This window comes from Erythrolamprus reginae, chromosome 2, assembly GCF_031021105.1.
Source record: "Erythrolamprus reginae isolate rEryReg1 chromosome 2, rEryReg1.hap1, whole genome shotgun sequence".
NCBI lineage: Eukaryota > Metazoa > Chordata > Lepidosauria > Squamata > Dipsadidae > Erythrolamprus > Erythrolamprus reginae.
This window is the reverse complement of record NC_091951.1, coordinates 935,299-954,730: the sequence shown is the minus strand read 5'-3', so window position 1 is coordinate 954,730 and position 19,432 is coordinate 935,299. Positions and strand designations below refer to the sequence as shown.

At 47.4% G+C, this 19,432-nt stretch overlaps 1 protein-coding gene across 1 annotated transcript in view; it reads right to left on the bottom strand.

The window, feature by feature from the left end:
• LOC139158412 (zinc finger protein 208-like) overlaps nt 1-14,993 on the bottom strand; it is a 56,953-nt gene extending 41,960 nt beyond the window's left edge. Inside the window, exons 1-8 of the mRNA XM_070735720.1 lie at nt 14,925-14,993; nt 13,524-14,212; nt 13,346-13,413; nt 10,475-10,604; nt 7,373-8,835; nt 7,210-7,312; nt 5,004-5,115; nt 235-325 (exon numbers count right to left, since the gene is read on the bottom strand). Coding sequence (XP_070591821.1) covers nt 235-325; nt 5,004-5,115; nt 7,210-7,312; nt 7,373-8,835; nt 10,475-10,604; nt 13,346-13,413; nt 13,524-14,212; nt 14,925-14,935 — 2,667 coding nt within the window. The 5' untranslated portion in view covers nt 14,936-14,993. The remainder of the gene's footprint in view (nt 1-234; nt 326-5,003; nt 5,116-7,209; nt 7,313-7,372; nt 8,836-10,474; nt 10,605-13,345; nt 13,414-13,523; nt 14,213-14,924) is intronic.
• Between the last annotated feature and the right edge of the window lie 4,439 nt (nt 14,994-19,432).

The window sequence follows — 19,432 nt, the reverse complement described above, 5'->3', positions numbered from 1 at the left end:
AAATAAAATAAATAAAATAAATAAAATAAACAAAGGAGGCAGCTGCAGCAACCGCCCCCTTCTCTCCCCCTCTGGGAGCCTGGGGCGAATCCCGCCTCCTCCTCCAAGGCCCCCCCTCCCTTCCCCCCCTTGGGCCCTTCCCCGAATCTCCCACCCTTCCCGGCATCCCCGCTTCCGCCTGTAGGGGGAGGGCCGCTGGGGAGCATGGGCCTTGGGAAGAGCCACCACTCTCACCTTGGGCGCCTCTGGATGTCCTTCCACCACCTCCCGCAGGCTCCCGGTCTCAGGTGGAGCCCCACGGGATAAGGAGAGCGAGTGTGGCTTCCTAGACTGGCAAGGGACAGTGATGTCACTTCCTTCGCAAGACTCCTCAGAAAAGCCTCTTTGTTACGTTTTCCCTCCGGTGGGTCCATTCCCGCTATATTCCCTTCCCTTGGCAGAGGGCGCCCCCTAGCGGATTGGGGAGGTAAAATGCCTGGGTGCCAGAAAGGGCGGGAAAGAGGAGCTGGCGGGAGGGGGAAGGGAGAGGGCGGGGCTGATGGGCTTGGGAGTCGGAGGAGAAAGGCTTCGGAGTCTCCATTGACCCAAAGGCAGGGAAGGAGGTTGTGGTCTTTCTTCTGTGGCCTTTCTAGAGCGGTTTCCTTCTTTCTTCCATCTCCTGCCCCTCCGTCTCTTTCCTTCAGCCTCTTCTTTGTCTAGAGGAGAGAATGGGATGGAAGGAACAAGGGCAGGAGAGGAGAGGAATCTTGGTGGTGGCCCCAGAGATATGAGGTTTGGAAGGGAATTTAAATGGGTGTCTATGGTTTTATTTGTGTAGGCCGCCCAGAGCCCCACAGGAGTTGGGTGGCCTATACAGGCAATAAAATGAATTAAAATAAATAAATAATTTTAGCCTCCGTCTTTGTTGCTTTTCTCTGCCTCTTTTCTAGAATCTTCAGAGCTTATTCATTTATTTAGTGGACAAAACACAAGGGAAAATAGAAGCCAGACATTGAGGGCAGGAGAAAGGGAGGGAGAAGGAGGCCTGAGAGGGACAAGGGAAAAAAGGAGAAAAGGACGTTGACTTCTTTTTAGCCCAGTGCAAGATAAATTTATATTAAGTTATACAGTATTATATACTATATTATATATTATATTATATTAAGATAAATTTATATTAAGTTATATTAAGTTAATTTATATTAACTCATAATTTTAGCGTATATTTTATATATTTATATTTTAATGTTTTAGTGTTTTTAAATTGTTATTAACTGCCATTTTATACTATTATTAATTTAATTGACTTTTAACGTAATTGGGGTTCTAACGTAATGGATGACTGGGATAAATATACTTGTGGTTATGAATGGAATGACTGGTATGATTGGGTGGGTGGGGGTGGGGGGGTTATGGTATGGATGAGTTTATTGATAGCAGTGTGAATGATAGGTCTGGCCCACCTGACGCTCGGGAGGCGGGAGAGGAAGGGGCACCGATCTCTGGGGGGGCAGGGGGTCGGAATATCCCTGTGTTGCTGGGGAGAGGCAGATATGGCAGGGGCCACAGAGTTAGCCGTTCCAGGGGAACGAGGGATCGTTGCTTAATAACGGTCCCTTGTTCTGCCTCTGTGAGCCCAATCTTGGGTACTGGTGGTGAGTGTAACTCTGGCCCTGGGCTCAGGTTGCTGCTGCTGAATGCCAGGTCGGTAGTAAATAAAGCTCTGCTCATCCGGGATTTGATCCTGGATGAGGAGACCGACCTGGCATGTATTACTGAAACCTGGCTGGGCCCGGAGGGAGGTGTTCCTCTCTCTGAAATTTGCCCAGCCGGGTTTCAGATATGGCATCAACCTCAACCCGAGGGAAGGGGGGGGAGGAGTGGCTATTGTAGCCAGGGAGAGCCTTTGCCTCTGTAGACTCATTGCTCCGGAAATTGCGGGTTGCGAGTCTCTCTTGATGAAGTTGGACTTAGGGGTTCAGGTGGGCTTATTTCTCACGTACCTGCCTCCCAGCTGCGTGTCAAAAGGCCTGCCTGTGCTACTCGAGGAGGTAGCCGGGTTGGCGGTGGAGTTCCCCGGACTCATCGTCCTGGGGGACTTCAACCTGCCGTCACTCGGCGAAACCTCTGGGTTGGCACAGGAGTTCATGGCCACCATGACAGCCGTGGACCTGACTCAAGTAGTACAGGGTCCGACTCACGAGGGAGGGCACGCACCTGACATGGTATTCCTTTCCGAGCAATTGAGTAATGGTCTGAGACTAAGGGGCTTAGAAGTGTTGCCTTTGTCATGGTCAGACCATTTTCTACTACGGCTTGACTTCCTGGCTCCAATCCTCCCCCGCAGGGAGGCGGAACCAATGAAGATGTTCCGCCCCAGACGCCTGATGGACCCAGAGGGCTTTCAGACGGCGCTTGGGGTTATTCCAGAGGCACTCGCCCACAGTTTGGCGGAGTCTCTCGCGGAGGCCTGGAACAGGGCTGCGGTGGGGGCTCTTGACCGGATTGCGCCTTTGCGACCTCTCCGTGGCGTTAGACCCCGTAGAGCCCCATGGTTCAACGAGGAGCTCCGGGAGTTGAAGCGCCAAAAGAGACAGCTAGAGAAGCGATGGAGGAAGAGTAGGTCTGAATCCGATCGAACACTTGTAAGAGCTTTTATTAAGACTTACAAAGTGGCGCTCAAGGCGGCAAGATGCGCATACCATGCCACCTTGATTGCATCAGCAGAATCCCGCCCAGCCGCTGTTTAGAGTGACCCGCTCCCTTCTTAACCAGCGGGGAGTTGGGGAGCCCTTGCAGAGTAGTGCCGAGGATTTTAACACGTTTTTCGCTGATAAAGTCGCTCAGATCCGGGCCGACCTCGACTCCAATTGTAAAACAGAGTCGACTGACAATGAGTCAGTCGAGGTGACTGGGGCACGTACTTGTCCACCTCTCTGGGAAGAGTTTGATCTGGTGACACCTGATGAAGTGGACAAGGCCATTGGAGCTGTGAGTTCCGCCACCTGTTTACTGGATCCGTGTCCCTCCTGGTTGGTTTCGGCCAGCAGGGAGGTGACACGGAGCTGGGCCCAGGAGATTACCAACGCTTCCTTGGGGAGGGGAGTTTTTCCATCACTCTATAAAGAAGCGCTTGTGCGCCCCCTCCTCAAGAAGCCCTCCCTGGACCCAGCTGTGCTTATTAACTATCGTCCAGTCTCCAACCTTCCTTTTATGGGGAAGGTTGTTGAGAAGGTGGTGGCACTCCAGCTCCAGCGGTCCTTGGAAGAAGCCGATTATCTAGGTCCCCAGCAGTCGGGTTTCAGGCCCGGTTACAGCACGGAAACCGCTTTGGTCGCGTTGATGGATGATCTCTGGCGGGCCCGGGACAGGGGTTTATCCTCTGTCCTGGTGCGCTTCGACCTCTCAGCGGCTTTCGATACCATCGACCATGGTATCCTTCTGCACCGGCTGGAGGGGTTGGGGGTGGGAGGCACTGTTCTTCAGTGGTTCTCCTCCTACCTCTCTGGCCGGTCGCAGTCGGTGTTAGTGGGGGGTCAGAGGTCGACTCCTAGGTTTCCCCCTTGTAGGGTGCCTCAGGGGTCGGTCCTCTCCCCCCTGCTATTCAACATCTACATGAAACCGCTGGGCGAGATCATCCAAGGACATGGGGTGAGGTATCATCAATATGCGGATGATACCCAGCTTTACATCTCCACCCCATGCCCAGTCAACGAAGCGACGGAAGTGATGTGCCGGTGCCTGGAGGCTGTTGGGGCCTGGATGGGTGTCAACAGACTCGAGCTCAACCCGGATAAGACGGAGTGGCTGTGGGTTTTGCCTCCCAAGGACAATCCCATCTGCCCGTCCATCACCCTGGGGGGGGGGAATTATTGACCCCCTCAGAGAAGGTTCGCAACTTGGGCGTCCTCCTCGATCCACAGCTCACATTAGAAAAACATCTCTCAGCTGTGGCGAGGGGGGCGTTTGCCCAGGTTCGCCTGGTGCACCAGTTGCGGCCCTATCTGGACCGGGACTCATTACTCACAGTCACTCATGCCCTCATCACCTCGAGGTTCGACTACTGTAATGCTCTCTACATGGGGCTACCTTTGAAAAGTGTTCGGAAACTTCAGATCGTGCAGAATGCAGCTGTGAGAGCAGTCATGGGCTTACCTAGGTATGCCCATGTTTCACCATCACTCCGCAGTCTGCATTGGCTGCCGATCAGTTTCCGGTCACAATTCAAAGTGTTGGTTATGACCTTTAAAGCTCTTCATGGCATTGGACCAGAATATCTCCGAGACCGCCTCCTGCCGCACGAATCCCAGCGACCGATTAGGTCCCACAGAGTGGGCCTTCTCTGGGTCCCGCCAAGTAAACAATGTCGGTTGGCGGGCCCCAGGGGAAGAGCCTTCTCTGTGGCGGCACCGGCCCTCTGGAACCAACTCCCCCTGGAGATTAGAACTGCCCCTACTCTTCCTGCCTTCCGTAAACTCCTTAAAACCCACCCTTGCCGTCAGGCATGGGGGAACTGAAACATCTCCCCCTGGGCATGTTTAATTTGTATATGGTATGCTTGTGTGTATGTCCGTTAGTATATGGGGTCTTTTTTAAATCTTTAAATATTTTAAATTTGTCAGATTATTTATGATTTGTTCCACGTGTTGTGAGCCGCCCCGAGTCTTCGGAGAGGGGCGGCATACAAATCTAAGTAATAAATAAATAAAATGTTAAAAACCATCCCAGCCGGACAATTCAATCTAAGGGACAAAAGCAAAGTCATCTTAGTTCTGTTTCTTTTGGATCCTTCAACTGTGAAGATACTGAATTTAATGGCTGGAGAAGGAAACTCCCCATTGTGAGGGAGGGAGGGCCGGCTCCTGCCTGAGGGGATCTGTGCTCTGATTGGTTGCTGAGGGTGGAAAGGGGGCGTTTCCTCTTTCTCCTTTTTTTCTCTGGAGGCTGTTTGAGATTTACCTCAGGATGTTCCTGACTCTCTTCTCTGCTGCGAATGTTCAATACATTTGTTGATATAAAACTACACGTTTGTGGCCGTGTCTCCCTCTTCCTTTGGACAGCAGCTGCCTATTTCCTCCACATTGACGTCTTCCGTTGCATCTTCCAGTCTCCGGGTAGAGCCCTTTGTGACGTCATCTGAAGCAGGAGGGAGAGTTGGGGGAGAGAAGCAAACTGAAAGTAGCTGGGGGGAGCGCCGCTCAAGGGGAGTTCAGGGCAGATCCAGAAGATACCCTCCATTTAATAATAATAATAATAATAATAATAATAATAATAATAATAATAATGACAATGCAAAAGCCTGCTTTACTGGGATCGGTAAACATAATTCGCCGCTACATCACGCAGTCTTAGGTGCTTGGGAAGCGCCCGACTGGTGATGAAATACAAAATCCAGCTACACTACTTCAGACAGATGGTTATCCAACATCTGCTGAAAATAATAATAATAATAATAATAATTTCTTAGATTTGTATGCCACCCCTCTCCGCAGACTCGGGGCGGCTCACAACAACCATAATAACAATAACAATGTAACGAATCTAATGTTTAAAAAACATCTAAAAAGCGTGTCCATTAAAACCATACAACACAAGCATACCATACATAAAACTATATAAACTGGGGGAGGTATCTCAATTCCCACATGCCTGGCGATTCAGGTGGGTCTTAAGCAATTTATGAAAGAGAAGGAGGGTGGGGGCAGTTCTGATCTATGGGGGGAGTTGATTCCAGAGGGCTGGGGCCGCCAAAAAGAAGGCTCTTCCCCTGGGGCCCGCCAGACGACATTATTTAGTCGACGGGACCGACCCGGAGAAGGCCAACTCTGTGAGACCTTATCAGCCACTGGGATTCATGCGGCAGAAGATGGTTCCAGAGGTATTCTGGTCCGATGCCATGTAGGGCTTTATAGGTCATTACCAACACTTTGAATTGCGACCAGAAACAAATCGGCAGCCAGTGGAGAGATGTGAGCGAATGTAGATAACCCCACAATAGCTCTCGCGGCTGCGTTCTGCACGATCTGGAGTTTCCGAACACTTTTCAAAGGTAGCTCTATGTAGAGAGAGCTGCAGTAGTCGAACCTCGAGGTGATGAGGGCATGAGCAACTGTGAGGAATGACTCCCTGTCGAAGTAGGGTCACAATTGGTGCATCAGGCGAACCTGGGCAAACGCCCTCCTCGCCACAGCCGAAAGATGATGTTCTAATGTTAGCTGTGGATCGAGGAGGATGCCCAAGTTGCGGACCCTCTCCGAGGGGGTCAGTAGTTCCCCCTCCAGGGTAATGGACGGAGAGATGGGATTGTCCTTGCGAGGCAAGACCCACAGCCACTCTGTCTTCTCAGGGTTGAGTTTGAGCTTGTTGACACCTATCCAGAAACCTCCAACAGCCTCCAGGCACCAGCACATCCCTTCCACTGCTTCGCTGACTGGACATGGGGTGAAGATGTATAACTGGGTATCAGCCACATATTGATGATACCTCACCCCATGCCCTTGGATGATCTCACCCAGCGGTTTCATGTAGATTTTAAATAGCAGAGGGGAGAGGACCAACCACTGAGGCACCCCATAAGGGAGAGACTTCTGACCCCCCACTAACGACCAACTGGAGATGTAGGAGGAGAACCACTGAAGAACAGGGCCTCACACTCCCAAGCCAGTGTTGGGGCATTCACAACTTCTGGAGACAGGCTGTTCCACTAATTAACTCTTCAGACTGCCAGGAAATTTCTCCTTAGTTCCATTCTCTGCAAAGAGGGGCGGCATACAAATATAAATAAATGAATAAATGAATAAATGAATAAATAAATAAATAAATAAGTTGCTTCTCTCCTTGCTTAGTTTCAACCCATTGCTTCTTATTCTACCCTCAGGTGCTTTGCAGAATAGGTTGACTCCTTCTCTGTGGCAACCTCGGAGATATTGGAACACTGCTATCATGTCTCCCCTGGTCCTCCCCAGTACGTTTACAAAATGAAAATGGTGACTGACTCTTTGAGCAAGAAATGCAAATTCTGGATGGGAAATCATATTTGAGCAACAAAATGGATGGAGCATTTTTAAATAACTGAAAATTGAAAACTTTCGACATTTTATTGAAAACATCTTCAACTGCTATAGATTGCTTCTAATAGTTGATTCAGCCTTTCATATGCTGACTTTGTAAACTGCTCAGATATAAGTGGTAAAGCACTGTGGAGTAGTATATAAATGTAAGTAGAATTGCTATAGCTATATAGTTTCTCCTGAGCATGGATCCTTTTATGAGAACATAGATGACCATTCTGAGCCAAGATCTTTCCACACTCCATGGAATTATACGGCTTGTCCTACGTGTGGATCATCCTAGGGAAAGTAAGAAGGTTTTTTCATACTCCATGAATTTATACGGCTTTTTTCTTGTGGATCTTTTCATGGGAAATAAGATGACCACTTTGAGCAAAAGCCTTTCCACACTCCATGCATTTATACGGCTTCTCCCCTGTGTGGATCATCTTGTGGGAAATAAGAGGTCTTCTTTGAGCAAAGGCCTTCCCACACTCTATGCATTTATACGGCTTCTCCCCTGTGTGGATTCTTTTATGGGAAGTAAGAGGACTTCTTTGAGCAAAGGCCTTTCCACACTCCAGGCATTTATACGGCTTCTCCCCTGTGTGGATCCTTTTATAGGAAATAAGATGATGTTTATAAGTAAAGGCCTTCCCACACTCTATGCATTTATACAGCTTCTCCCCTGTGTGGATCCTTTTATGGGATATAAGAGGACTTCTTCGAGCAAAGGTCTTTCTACACTCCATGCATTTATACGGCTTCCCTCCTGTGTGGATCCTTTTATGGGAAATAAGATCCTGTCTTTGAGCAAAGGTCTTTCCACACTCCATGCATTTATACGGATTCTCCGTGTGGATGATCTTGTGGGAAATAAGATGACTTCTTCGAGCAAAGGTCTTTCCACACTCCATGCATTTATATGGCTTCTCCCCTGAGTGGATCATGTTGTGGGAAATAAGATGACTTCTTCGTGCAAAGGTCTTTCCACACTCCATGCATTTATATGGCTTCTCCCCTGTGTGGATCCTTTTATGGGAAATAAGAGGACTTCTTTGTGCAAAGGTCTTTCCACATTCCGTGCACTTATACGGCTTCTCCCCTGTATGGATCACCTTGTGGGTAGTAAGATGACTTCTTTGAGCAAATTTCTTTCCACACTCCATGCATTTATACGGCTTCTCCCCTGTGTGGATCATCTTGTGGGTAGTAAGATAACTTCTTTGAGCAAAGGTCTTTCCACACTCCATGCATTTATATGGCTTCTCCCCTGTATGGATCATCTTGTGGGATGTCAGATGACTTCTTTGAGCAAAGGTCTTTCCACACTCCATGCATTTATATGGCTTCTCCCCTGTGTGGATCTTTTTATGGGAAATAAGATGACTTATTCGAGCAAACTTCTTTCCACACTCCATGCATTTGTACGGCTTCTCTTTTGTGTCAATCACTTTTTCAGATGCAAGATAGTTATTTCCATGAAAATGAGTGGATGTCCCATTGTAATTTTGTCTGTTGTTTCTTCTTATACCGTCGTCTCCTTTGTTTTGGGTTAAAGAGTATTCATTTGTTTGTACTTTAGCTTTGGTTAGCTTCACACTTTCCCCAATATATTTATTCCTTATTTCCTCTTGTTGGGCAAGAGAATCTTGAATCAGAGCCTCAGTGGAAGATGAGCTTTCCTGATTCCAGCTCTTTGACTGATTTCTCTCACCGCTTTCTAATTCCATTCGAATTCCAAACTTCTCATTTCCATTTTCAGCATTGATCAGTTGGAACAGTTCACAGGAATCTTGATCTTTACCTTCAAACCAAAAGGGAAATGAAAATGATAATAAGGTTAGAGAAAAAGGATAGAAAGCCAAGTGAAATTCCTTCAGAATTTCTCCAAAATGTCACTAGGTTGTATGTTTGCAAGCTTGCACTGGTGTGACATAAACATGATGATTTCTATATTCATGAGTCATGAGAGTGTCCAAACCTTCCATTCTCCTCATGCTCTTCTGGAACCAGACAATGGTGGGAGGGGTGGGGGAATATGGAGAGCAAATGTTGCAGCCCCTCTGCTGTCATTCCTAAGTATGCACTATTGCCATGGGGCTGCAACACTCATAATTTCGGGACTGGATCCCACGTACTTCGGGGAGGGCTGCTCATAACCTGGAATGGTCACTAAGTGAACTGTCGTAACTCAAGGATGACCTGTACCCTAGGATGCTCACAGTGACACTGCAGGAGGCTTTTGTTCTTGAATTGGATTGGGAGAATGCTCTTCCATGGGCTGCGGGGGAAAGTTCTGTTCCCACACAATTTTGGAGGTTTCATAGAACAGCATATAATTTATTTATTTATTCAATTTTTATGCCGCCCTTCTCCTTAGACTCAGGGCGGCTTACAACATGTCAGCAGTAGCACTTTTTAACAGAGCCGGCCTATTGCCCCCACACTCCGGGTCCTCATTTGACCCACCTCGGAAGGATGGAAGGCTGAGTCAACCTTGAGCCGGTGATGAGATTTGAACTGCTGACCTTCAGATCTACAGTCAGCTTCAGTGGCCTGCAGTACAGCACTCTACCTGCTGCGCCACCCCGGCTCACTAATAATAATAATAATAATAATAATAATAATAATAATAATAATAATAATAATCCAATACTAAAAACATTGAAAACTCATTATTATAAAAACCAAACATACATACACACATACCATGAATAAAATTGTAAAGGCATAGGGGGAAAGAGGATCTCAATTCCCCCATGCCTGGCAGCAGAGGTGGGTTTTAAGGAGCATACGAAAGGCAAGGAGGATGGGGGCAATTTTAATCTCTGAGGGGAGTTGGTTCCAGAGGGCTGGGGCCACCACAGAGAAGACTCTTCCCCTGGGTCCCGCCAAGCGACATTGTTTAATTGACGGGACCCGGAGAAGACCCACTCTGTGGGATCTAACTGGTCGCTGGGATTCGTGCAGCAGAATGACAATACACTCCTCTCACATGACCTCCCTAGGATACATAAAGGCCCACTTTGTTCTTTTCGGCCCCTAGAAATACGTTCAAATAGAAATGGAAACTACAGAGAAGAAATGCACAGAAAACATCTCAGCAAAGAGACATTGACTCTTTCCTTCCTTGGAGCACCAGAAGCATAGTTCCCTCTAAGCTGAGCAGTGAGCAATCGCTCACTTAAAAATCATCATCAACTCAGAGTTTTCCAAACCTGCCCAGAAGCCGAGAGGGAAATTTTATTATTATTTCTGTGCCGCCCAGTCCCGAAGGGACTGTCGCTCAGACACTATACTTTTCCGCTCACCCCCAAAAAAATTTAGAGAGAACACTGACCAGAAGGCCACATCCGTTCCTTCTCCCTCCCCGGAGACGATGTCTCATAATAGTGGTTTTTTTTAATCTCTTGGTCTCTGATTGGCAATTAGAAAACTCTTACCCAGAGAGACCACGTTCCTATAGTTTTCCAGCATGACTTCCGAATGCAGCGCTTTCTGATCAGGATCCAGCAGAGACCATTCTTCCTCAGAGAAAGACACAGCCACCTCCTTGAAGGACAAAGGACTCTCCTGAACACAGAAAAAAACCCAGAACAGGAGAATTTGCAAGATCTTTTCATGGCCATCAAAGATTTAGACAAGAGGATAAAAGGGGAACTGGTCAAATTTGCAGACAACACCAAATTGTCAGGAATAACGAAACTCCAGAATATTAACTTGAGATATAGAAGGATCGACAGATTGGGTCCCATCGAACAAAATGAAATCAACACTTCAACATTTCATTTGCCGATGACTCTAAAGTGTGCAATAGGGTCGATATTCCTGGAGGCGTCTGTAATATGGTAAATGATTTAGCTTTACTAGATAAATGGTCAAAGCAATGGAAACTGCATTTTAATGTTTCCAAATGTAAAATAATGCACTTGGGGAAAAGGAATCCTCAATCTGAGTATTGTATTGGAAGTTCTGTGTTAGCAAAAACTTCAGAAGAGAAGGATTTAGGGGTAGTGATTTCTGACAGTCTCAAAATGGTGAGCAGTGTGGTTGGGCAGTAGGAAAAGCAAGTAGGATGCTTGGCTACATAGCTAGAGGTATAACAAGCAGGAAGAGGGAGATTATGATCCCGCTATATAGAGCGCTGGTGAGACCACATTTGGAATACTGTGTTCAGTTCTGGAGACCTCACGTAGAAAAAGATATTGACAAAATTGAACGGGTCCAAAGACGGGCTACAAGAATGGTGGAAGGTCTTAAGCATAAAACGTATCAGGAAAGACTCAATGAACTCAATCTGTATAGTCTGGAGGACAGAAGGAAAAGGGGGGACATGATCGAAACATTTAAATATGGCAAAGGGTTAAATAAGGTTCAAGGGGGAAGTGCTTTTAATAATAAGGTGACCATAAGAACAAGGGGACACAATCTGAAGTTAGTTGGGGGAAAGATAAGAAGCAACGGGAGAAAATATTATTTTACTGAAAGAGTAGTAGATCCTTGGAACAAACGTCCAGCAGACGTGGTTCGTAAATCCACAGTAACTGAATTTAAACATGCCTGGGATAAATATAAATCCATCTTAAGATGAAATACAAAAAATAGTATACAGCCAGATACAATCCAGGTACAAAAAGAACATGAGGGAATATGGAAGAAGCACAACATCAAGTATATTAGAGAAACTTTTAACTGGCCCTGAAAGTAAAATCATTTCCAAACTATATACTTACTTGCTACAATATGAAAGACACGCAGATGTAGTAAAAGCACCTATGGTGACATGGGCACAGAACATTGGTTATAATATTCACTTGGCAGACTGGGAACAAATATGGAATTGAAATTTAAAAATATCCAAATCAGTATCTTATAAGGAAAATGACTATAAAATGTGTTATCGATGGTATTTGGCACCCACCCAATTAGCTAAAATATATCCAAAATTGAGCCCAAATCGTTGGCAGTATAAAAATAATAACAATGGCATCTTCTTCCATATGTGGTGGTCAAGCTCTGAGACAAAAAAATCCTGGACGAAAATCCACACATGGTTACAAGAGATCACACAAATAAAGATAGAATTCTTGCAGGAATTATTCTTATTGGGAATATTTAAAAAGAAATACACTAAAGCAAAATAATACTTAATACAGTGTTCCCTCTATTTGGGGTTACGTTCCAAGACCTCCCGCGAAAGTCAATTTTCCGTGAAGTAGTGGTGCGGAAGTAAAACACCATCTGCGCATGCGCACCCTTTTTCCAAGGCCGCGCAAGGGCTTGAAGTTGGGGGCGGGGAGCGATGAAAGTGCGGAGGCCGGCAAAGATTGTTTTGAATGTCGGCTGCCCCCGCCCCCCCAGCGCCTCCGGCCCCCTCGCCGCTGCCGCCCGCCCGCCCGATCCACCCCTCTCACCGGCTTTCTTCAGACACGGGTCCTCCTGCAGCAGCGCTGGCAGCTATGGCTTCTCATTCTCCTCATTCGGCCGGTAGCCGCTCTGAGTGCTTTGAGAATGCCTGCCTCGCCCCTCTCACAGTCCCTTAGCTGAGACCATTTTCATCCCAGCTATCAGTGAGGGGGCTGCAGGAGAGGTGGGGGCAGGCGTTCTCACAGAGAGGGAGAGGGAGAAAGAGAGAGAGAAAGAGGGGGGAGTGGAAGGTAGAGAGAGAGAGAAAAATGATAGAAAAAGGGAGAAAAAAGAGAAATGAGAAAATGATTGAAGCAGAGAATGACAGGAAAGAAAGAGAAAGAGAGAGAGAAGTGACTCTTGGTGATGACGTATGACGTCATCAGGTGGGAAAAACCGTGGTATAGAAAAAAAAACCGCGGAGTATTTTTTAATTAATATTTTTTGAAAAACCGTCATATAGCCGTTTCGCGAAGTTTGAACCCGCGAAAATCGAGGGATCACTGTATTACATATCACGACTGCAGCCAGAATGACGTTCGCCCAATATTGGGAAAATACAGAACCACCACCACCCCGAAAAAGTAGTAATGAACAAAATATATAATTGTTCCAAAATGGACAAACAGATGATGGAATTAAGGGGCCAAAAGGTTTCTGAGAACTACGAAATATGGGCACAATGGCACAGGTGGATTGAGTGAAGAAAGAGAAATAAAAACAACACAAAAGACACATAAAAGGGAGGAAAACGTGAACCTGCTATTTTGCTCTCCATGTTGTGGAAGGACACAAAAATAGTCCTGGCCAAACAGGGGGGGGGGGAATAGAAGGGGAGAGAGGGCTCTTCAAATTGGCTTCACTTCCTGAAGGGAGAAAACAAATCTCAGATCTTTTCTCTTTCTTACTTGATGTGGAAGTTCAACCGCTGTTTGACGTCCTTCATAAAAACCAGAGAGCTTCATTCTTTCTTTCTCTGTAAAGAATAATTTCACAATGCATCATGGACAAAAGAGGAGGAGGTCTTCTATAGAAGAGGAGAGAGCAAAGGTGAGACAGGTGGGCCATCAGAGCATCTCCCATTACCTTCCGAGGTCTCCTGGTTTGGATCTTCCCAAGGGATCCTCCAGAAAAATGGCTCATGAGCGGGATCTGGTGGATTCTTCTTCCCCTCCATATCATTGGTTTCCTTCTGCTCCTTCGCCTGGCTAAGGAGGAGGCCTTCCGCCAGGGCCACCGCCTGGGAGCTGGTCTCTGCTCCACACTCCCGCACCCAGCCCTCCATCTCTGGGGGAAGAAGGGACAGGAGATGCTCCAGAACCACCAGGTCCAGCATCTGGGCTTTGGTGTGTTTCTCTGGCCTCAGCCATCGCCTGCACAAACCGTGGAGTCGGCTGCAAAGTCCTCGGGGACCCTCAGCCTCCTGGTATTGGATGGAGTTCCAGGGCTGAACTTCCGAAGGGAGGATGGAGTCTTCCTCCAGGATCTTCTGCCAGGGTCTTGTCCAGATCTTCCCCCCCTTCCCACGCTGAGCGGCTTCCGGGCCTTTTCCGCTTCCCCCCTTGGCAACAGGTGGGGTCTCCATCCTTTCTCTGTCCTGCAGAGCAACTCCAAAGGGGTCCAAGGACTCTTGTGGGTCTCCAGACGCCTTTTCCTTCACGGGACCATTTCTGGGAACACAGGACGGATCCCTCCAGGTGATCCCGCTCTTTTCTTCTTCCCCCAGGAGAAAATGGGGCCTTGCAAAGACCCCAAATGACTTCCGGTTTCTGTCTCTGAGGTGGAAGGAAAAACAAAGGCCCAGAATGAGAAAGTGGAGTTCAGCCCCTGAGCGACCTTCACCCAACCTGCCCGGAGCCCCAAGAGGCTCATCCCAGAGCAGGGCCCAGGTCCCCTGAGCAGGGCCGGGACCATATTATTTCTTATGTTTGTATGTATGTTTGGTTTTACAAATAAGGGTTTTTTAGCTGTTTTAGTATTGGATTTACATTCTGTTTTGTATCACTGTTGTTAGCATACAAATCCAATCAATCAATCAATCAATCAAACAAATTAAATAAATAAATTAAATGAATTAAATAAATAAATAAAATAAATAAAATAAACAAATAAAATAAATAAAACACATTAAATAAATAAATTAAATGAATAAAATAAATAAATAAAAAAATAAAAAATAAAATAAATAAAATAAATAAAACAAATTAAATAAATTAAATAAAAAAATAAATTAAATAAAAAAATAAATTAAATAAAAAAATAAAAAATAAAAAATCAATAAAAAAATAAAATAAAATAAATAAAATAAAATAAATAAAATAAGCCTGGGGCGAATCCCGCCTCCTCCTCTAAGACCCCCCCTTCCTCCCCCCACTTGGGCCCTTCCCTGAATCGCCCCCCTTCCCGGCATCCCCGCTTCTTCCGCTTCCCCCTGCAGGGGGAGGGCCGCTGGGGAGCATGGGCCTTGGGAAGAGCCCCCACTCTCACCTCGGGCGCATCTGGCTGTCCTTCCACCCCCTCCCGCAGGCTCCCGCTCTCAGGTGGAGCCCCACGGGATAAGGAGAGCGAGTGTGGCTTCCTAGACTGGCAAGGGACAGTGATGTCACTTCCTTCGCAAGACTCCTCAGAAAAGCCCCTTGTGACGTTTCCCCCCCCCGGTGGGTCCAATCCCGCTGTCTTCCCTTCCCTTGGCAGAGGGCGCCCCCTGGCGGATTGGGGGTGAAATGCCTGGGTGCCAGAAAGGGCGGGAAAGAGGAGCTGGCAGGAGGGGGCGGGGATGATGGGCTTGGGAGTAGGAGGAGAAAGGCTTCGGAGTCTCTATTGACCCAAAAGCAGGGAAGGAGGTTGTGGTCTTTCTTCTGTGGCCTTTCTAGAGCGGTTTCATTCTTTCTTCCATCTCCTGCCCCTCCGTCTCTTTCCTTCAGCCTCTTCTTTGTCTAGAGGAGAGAATGGGATGGAAGGAACAAGGGCAGAAGAGGGGAGGAATCTTAGTGGTTTGGAAGGGGATTTCAATGGGGGTCTATGGTTTTATTTGTGTAGGCCACCCAGAGCCCCTCAGGAGTTGAATAAATTGAATTAAAATAAATGAATAATTTTAGCCTCCATCTTTGTTGCTCTTCTCTGCCTTTTTTGTAGTCTCCAGAGCTTATTCGTTTATTTAGTGGACAAAACACAAGGGAAAATAGAAGCCAGACATTGAGGGCAGGAGAAAGGGAGGGAGAAGGAGGCCTGAGAGGGAGAAGAGAAAAAAGGAGAAAAGGACGTTGACTTCTTTTTAGCCCAGTGCAAGATCAATGTTAAAAACCATCCCAGCCGGACAATTCAATCTAAGGGACAAAAGGAAAGTCATCTTAGCTCTCTTTCTTTTGGATCCTTCAAATGTGAAGATACTGAATTTAATGGCTGGAGAAGGAAACTCCCCATTGGGAGGGAGGGAGGGCCGGCTCCTGCCTGAGGGAATCTGTGCTCTGATTGGTTGCTGAGGGTGGAAAGGGGGCGTTTCCCCTTTCTCCTTTTTTTCCTGGAGGCTGTTTGTGATTTACCTCAGGATGTTCCTGACTCTCTTCTCTGCTGCGAATGTTCAATACATTTACAGGATGTTGATATAAAACTACACGTTTGTGGCCGTGTCTCCCTCTTCCTTTGGACAGCAGCTGCCTATTTCCTCCACATTGACCTCTTCAGTTGCATCTTCCAGTCGTGGGTTTCCATGTTCTCCTGATAGTGTTGGAAGCAAAATCAGGTCCACTTCCAAGAAGGGAATAAAATGGAGGCTGCTGAAGAACAGAGCTGGAAGGGAACTTGGGTCAGGGCAGCACTTGAGGAAGCTGACCCAACCCAGCCAGCCAGGCACAGACCAATAGATAAGAAGCCGAAGTCTTTGAATGAACACATTGCAGCAGGAGTTCTTAAGAAAATATATTTACTTCTTCTTAGCAAAAATGACTTCTCTATTTACAATATTACTTATACTCTATCTCACTGTACATAAGCCACACTACAACTTGTTATTTATAATATAACTTTATTTGCATTTTATTCTGAATAATTCTATTTTTCATTTAGTATTATTTTCTGTATGTACCAACAAAATAAAAAATATATATATTTTGATTGTTATTAAAATGCATCCGTTTTCTTTGATGTCGGGTACTAAGCATTGTGAAAATTATAGAAGGGGTACACATATGTCAAAGGTTTTGGAAACACTGATTTAGGGTATAAATAAAGTACCGTATGTCCATCACCATCTATATCCGTGATATCACAGGTAGCACATGAAGCCCTTTTAGTGAGGACGCAAACTCAAGTGAGCGCCAGCCAGATGATTTACGGGCCTTCTGAGCTCACTGGGAGTGGGGAAACCGCCTGTTTTCAGCTTCTGGATGGGGTGGGGGAGGCTCTTCCCAAGCTCCAGAGCTTTTCTAGGAGCGTGGGGAGAGCAAAACATGGGCAGGCCATTATGTTCTGGGAGTGGGGTAAGGGGTTATTGCACATATTTTAGACTTTAATATTAGCTTTGCTATTGTATATTGTTTTATCACTGCTGTAAGCCGCCCCGAGTCTGCGGAGAGGGGCGGCATACAAATATACAGTGATCCCCCGGTTATTGCGTCCCCGACCATTGCGAACAGGGTAATTTGCGATTTTTGAACCCGGAAGTCAAAACACCATCTGCGCATGCGTGCCCTTTTTTTCTATGGGCACGCATGCGTAGATGGCGCCGGGCAGATCAGCTGCTGGGCGGCTTCCCTGGGTCTTCCCCCTCTTGCTGGCGGGAGGGCGAAGCCCCCCCCAGCACCCGCTCGCCCGCCCTTCGCCCTTCGCCCGGGAAGTTCGCCAGGAGTCAGCGGAGAACGGCACGCCTGTTTTAAAACGATCGGAGCCGGCCGGCTCCGATCGTTTTAAAACAGGCGCGCTGTTCTCCGCTGACTCCTGGCGAACCTCCCCGCTTTAGGAGTCAGCGGAGAACGGCGCGCCTGTTTTAAAACGATCGGAGCCGGCCTGGGGGATCGGAGCCGGCCTGGGGGGATCGGAGCCGGCCTGGGGGGGCTTTCCCTTTCAGGGCGGGCGAGCGGCAGGCGCGGCAGCAGCGAGGAGTTTGCGTGGGCGGCGGGGAAACCCCAATCTTCGGCTCCTCGCTGCTGGGAAGTAAAAACACCATCTGCGCATGCGCAGATGGTGTTTTTACTTCCACAGCGCTACTTCGCGAAAACCCGCTCGTTGTGGGGGGTCCTGGAACGGAACCCTCGCAACGAGCGGGGGATCACTGTAATAATAATAATAATAATAACAACAACAACTAGTCAAGCACTACTACCACAGCAACCACACCTATGCAAATGTGTCATACATTTTTATATATTTACCAGCCAATCAAGGGGCAGCTGAGAAATGAGCTGGATGAACAAAGGAATTTTGGGCCGTTTCTGTGACGTCCAGTTATTCAGAGGAGTCCTTTGTCCAGCCTTTCTCACGGGTCCTTGCCCCTTGCAAGCGCCACGGCCATTTGGGCCGCCGATGGCAGCCATAATCCACTTCTTCTTCCCGTTAAGCCAAGCCAGGCGTCACTTTGCCTGCGGCTGTTACCCGGCAGCCTCCTTCTGGGGCGGGGGGAACCCCAGAGATGGGGTGTTGTTGCTTTTTATTCCTCGGTTTCTTTTGGGGTGTGGAGAAGTGAAGGCTTTGGTGGGATCTGCCTTCTGTTCCTCCGGGAGTTTGAGTTGGAAAGGAACAAGAAGGTGCCATTGGGTTTGGGGTGGCTGAGTCTTCCACAGCTGAAATGGGCAGATTTCTCGGGGAAAGCTCCACATCTGGTCTTCTATACCGGGTTAATTGATTGCAACATCTCACTTTATATCTTTCTCTACCTATTCTTCTATTGCTTGTGATTGTGGCAAGATAACAGATGAACAGCGTTGGAAGATGAAGTTCTCCACGGAAAGGAGTGGGAAGAGGAGGAGAAGTGGCCAGACTTTAATTTGGGGTTTCCATTTGGGGCTGCTTTGAAGGGGAAAGGAGGATCCCCTGACCCACAGAAAGAAAGGGGCAAAAAATCGGGAGGGGCCGGTTCCTCCAGACGTTCCAAGCAAGGGAGACGTATATTTTGAGGAGGGTAATCAGCTTTTTCTGTCCTGAAGGGAAGCAGCCCTCTCCCTGGTCTGGCTGGGTTTTCTGGAACTCCCCACACATTTAGTGGGTGGGTGTGTATGTGACCCACAAGTCCTCACTGGCTGCGGGATTACCCCTCCCCCACCCTTATCATCCAGGGCAGCATCTCTTCCTACAGCAGAATCTTCCCATTCAATGAGCACACGTCTGTTTGTGTGTGTGTGTGTGTGTGTGTGTGTGTCTCCAGTCCCAGAAGAGGAATAGGGTTGTTGAAGGGAGGAATGGATTTTCTCCTCTTTTTGAGATGGGAGTCGCCAGAAAGTGTTGCAGGACCAATGGGAAGTCTCCTTGCTCTAGCGTCATCAGTCTCCGGGCCGAGCCCTTTGTGACATCATCTGAAGCAGGAGGGAGAGTTCGGGGAGAGAAGGAAACTGAAAGTGGCTGGGGTGGCCGCCGCTCAAGGGGAATTCAGGGCAGAGCCAGAAGGTACCGTCTGTTTAATAATAATAATAATAATAATAATAATAATAATAATAATAATAAAACAACAACAATAAAATAATAATAGGATCTGACTGAATTCTGAAGCATAACACACCAGACATCCTGATTGTGGAGAAAAAGAAAGTATGGATCATCGACATCCCAATCCCAGGAGACAGCAGAATTGAGGAGAAGCAGCTAGAGAAATTAGTGAAATACAGTGGTACCTCATGATACGAACCCCTCGCCATACTAACAACCCGAGATACGAACCTGGGGTTTGGATATTATTTACCTCTTCTTACGAACGTTTTCCGTCTCACGAACCCGTTCCCGCCTCCCGTCAGTCGCTTTTTGAAACAGCCGGGGGGGCTTCCAAGCGTCCTCCTAAACCCAAACGC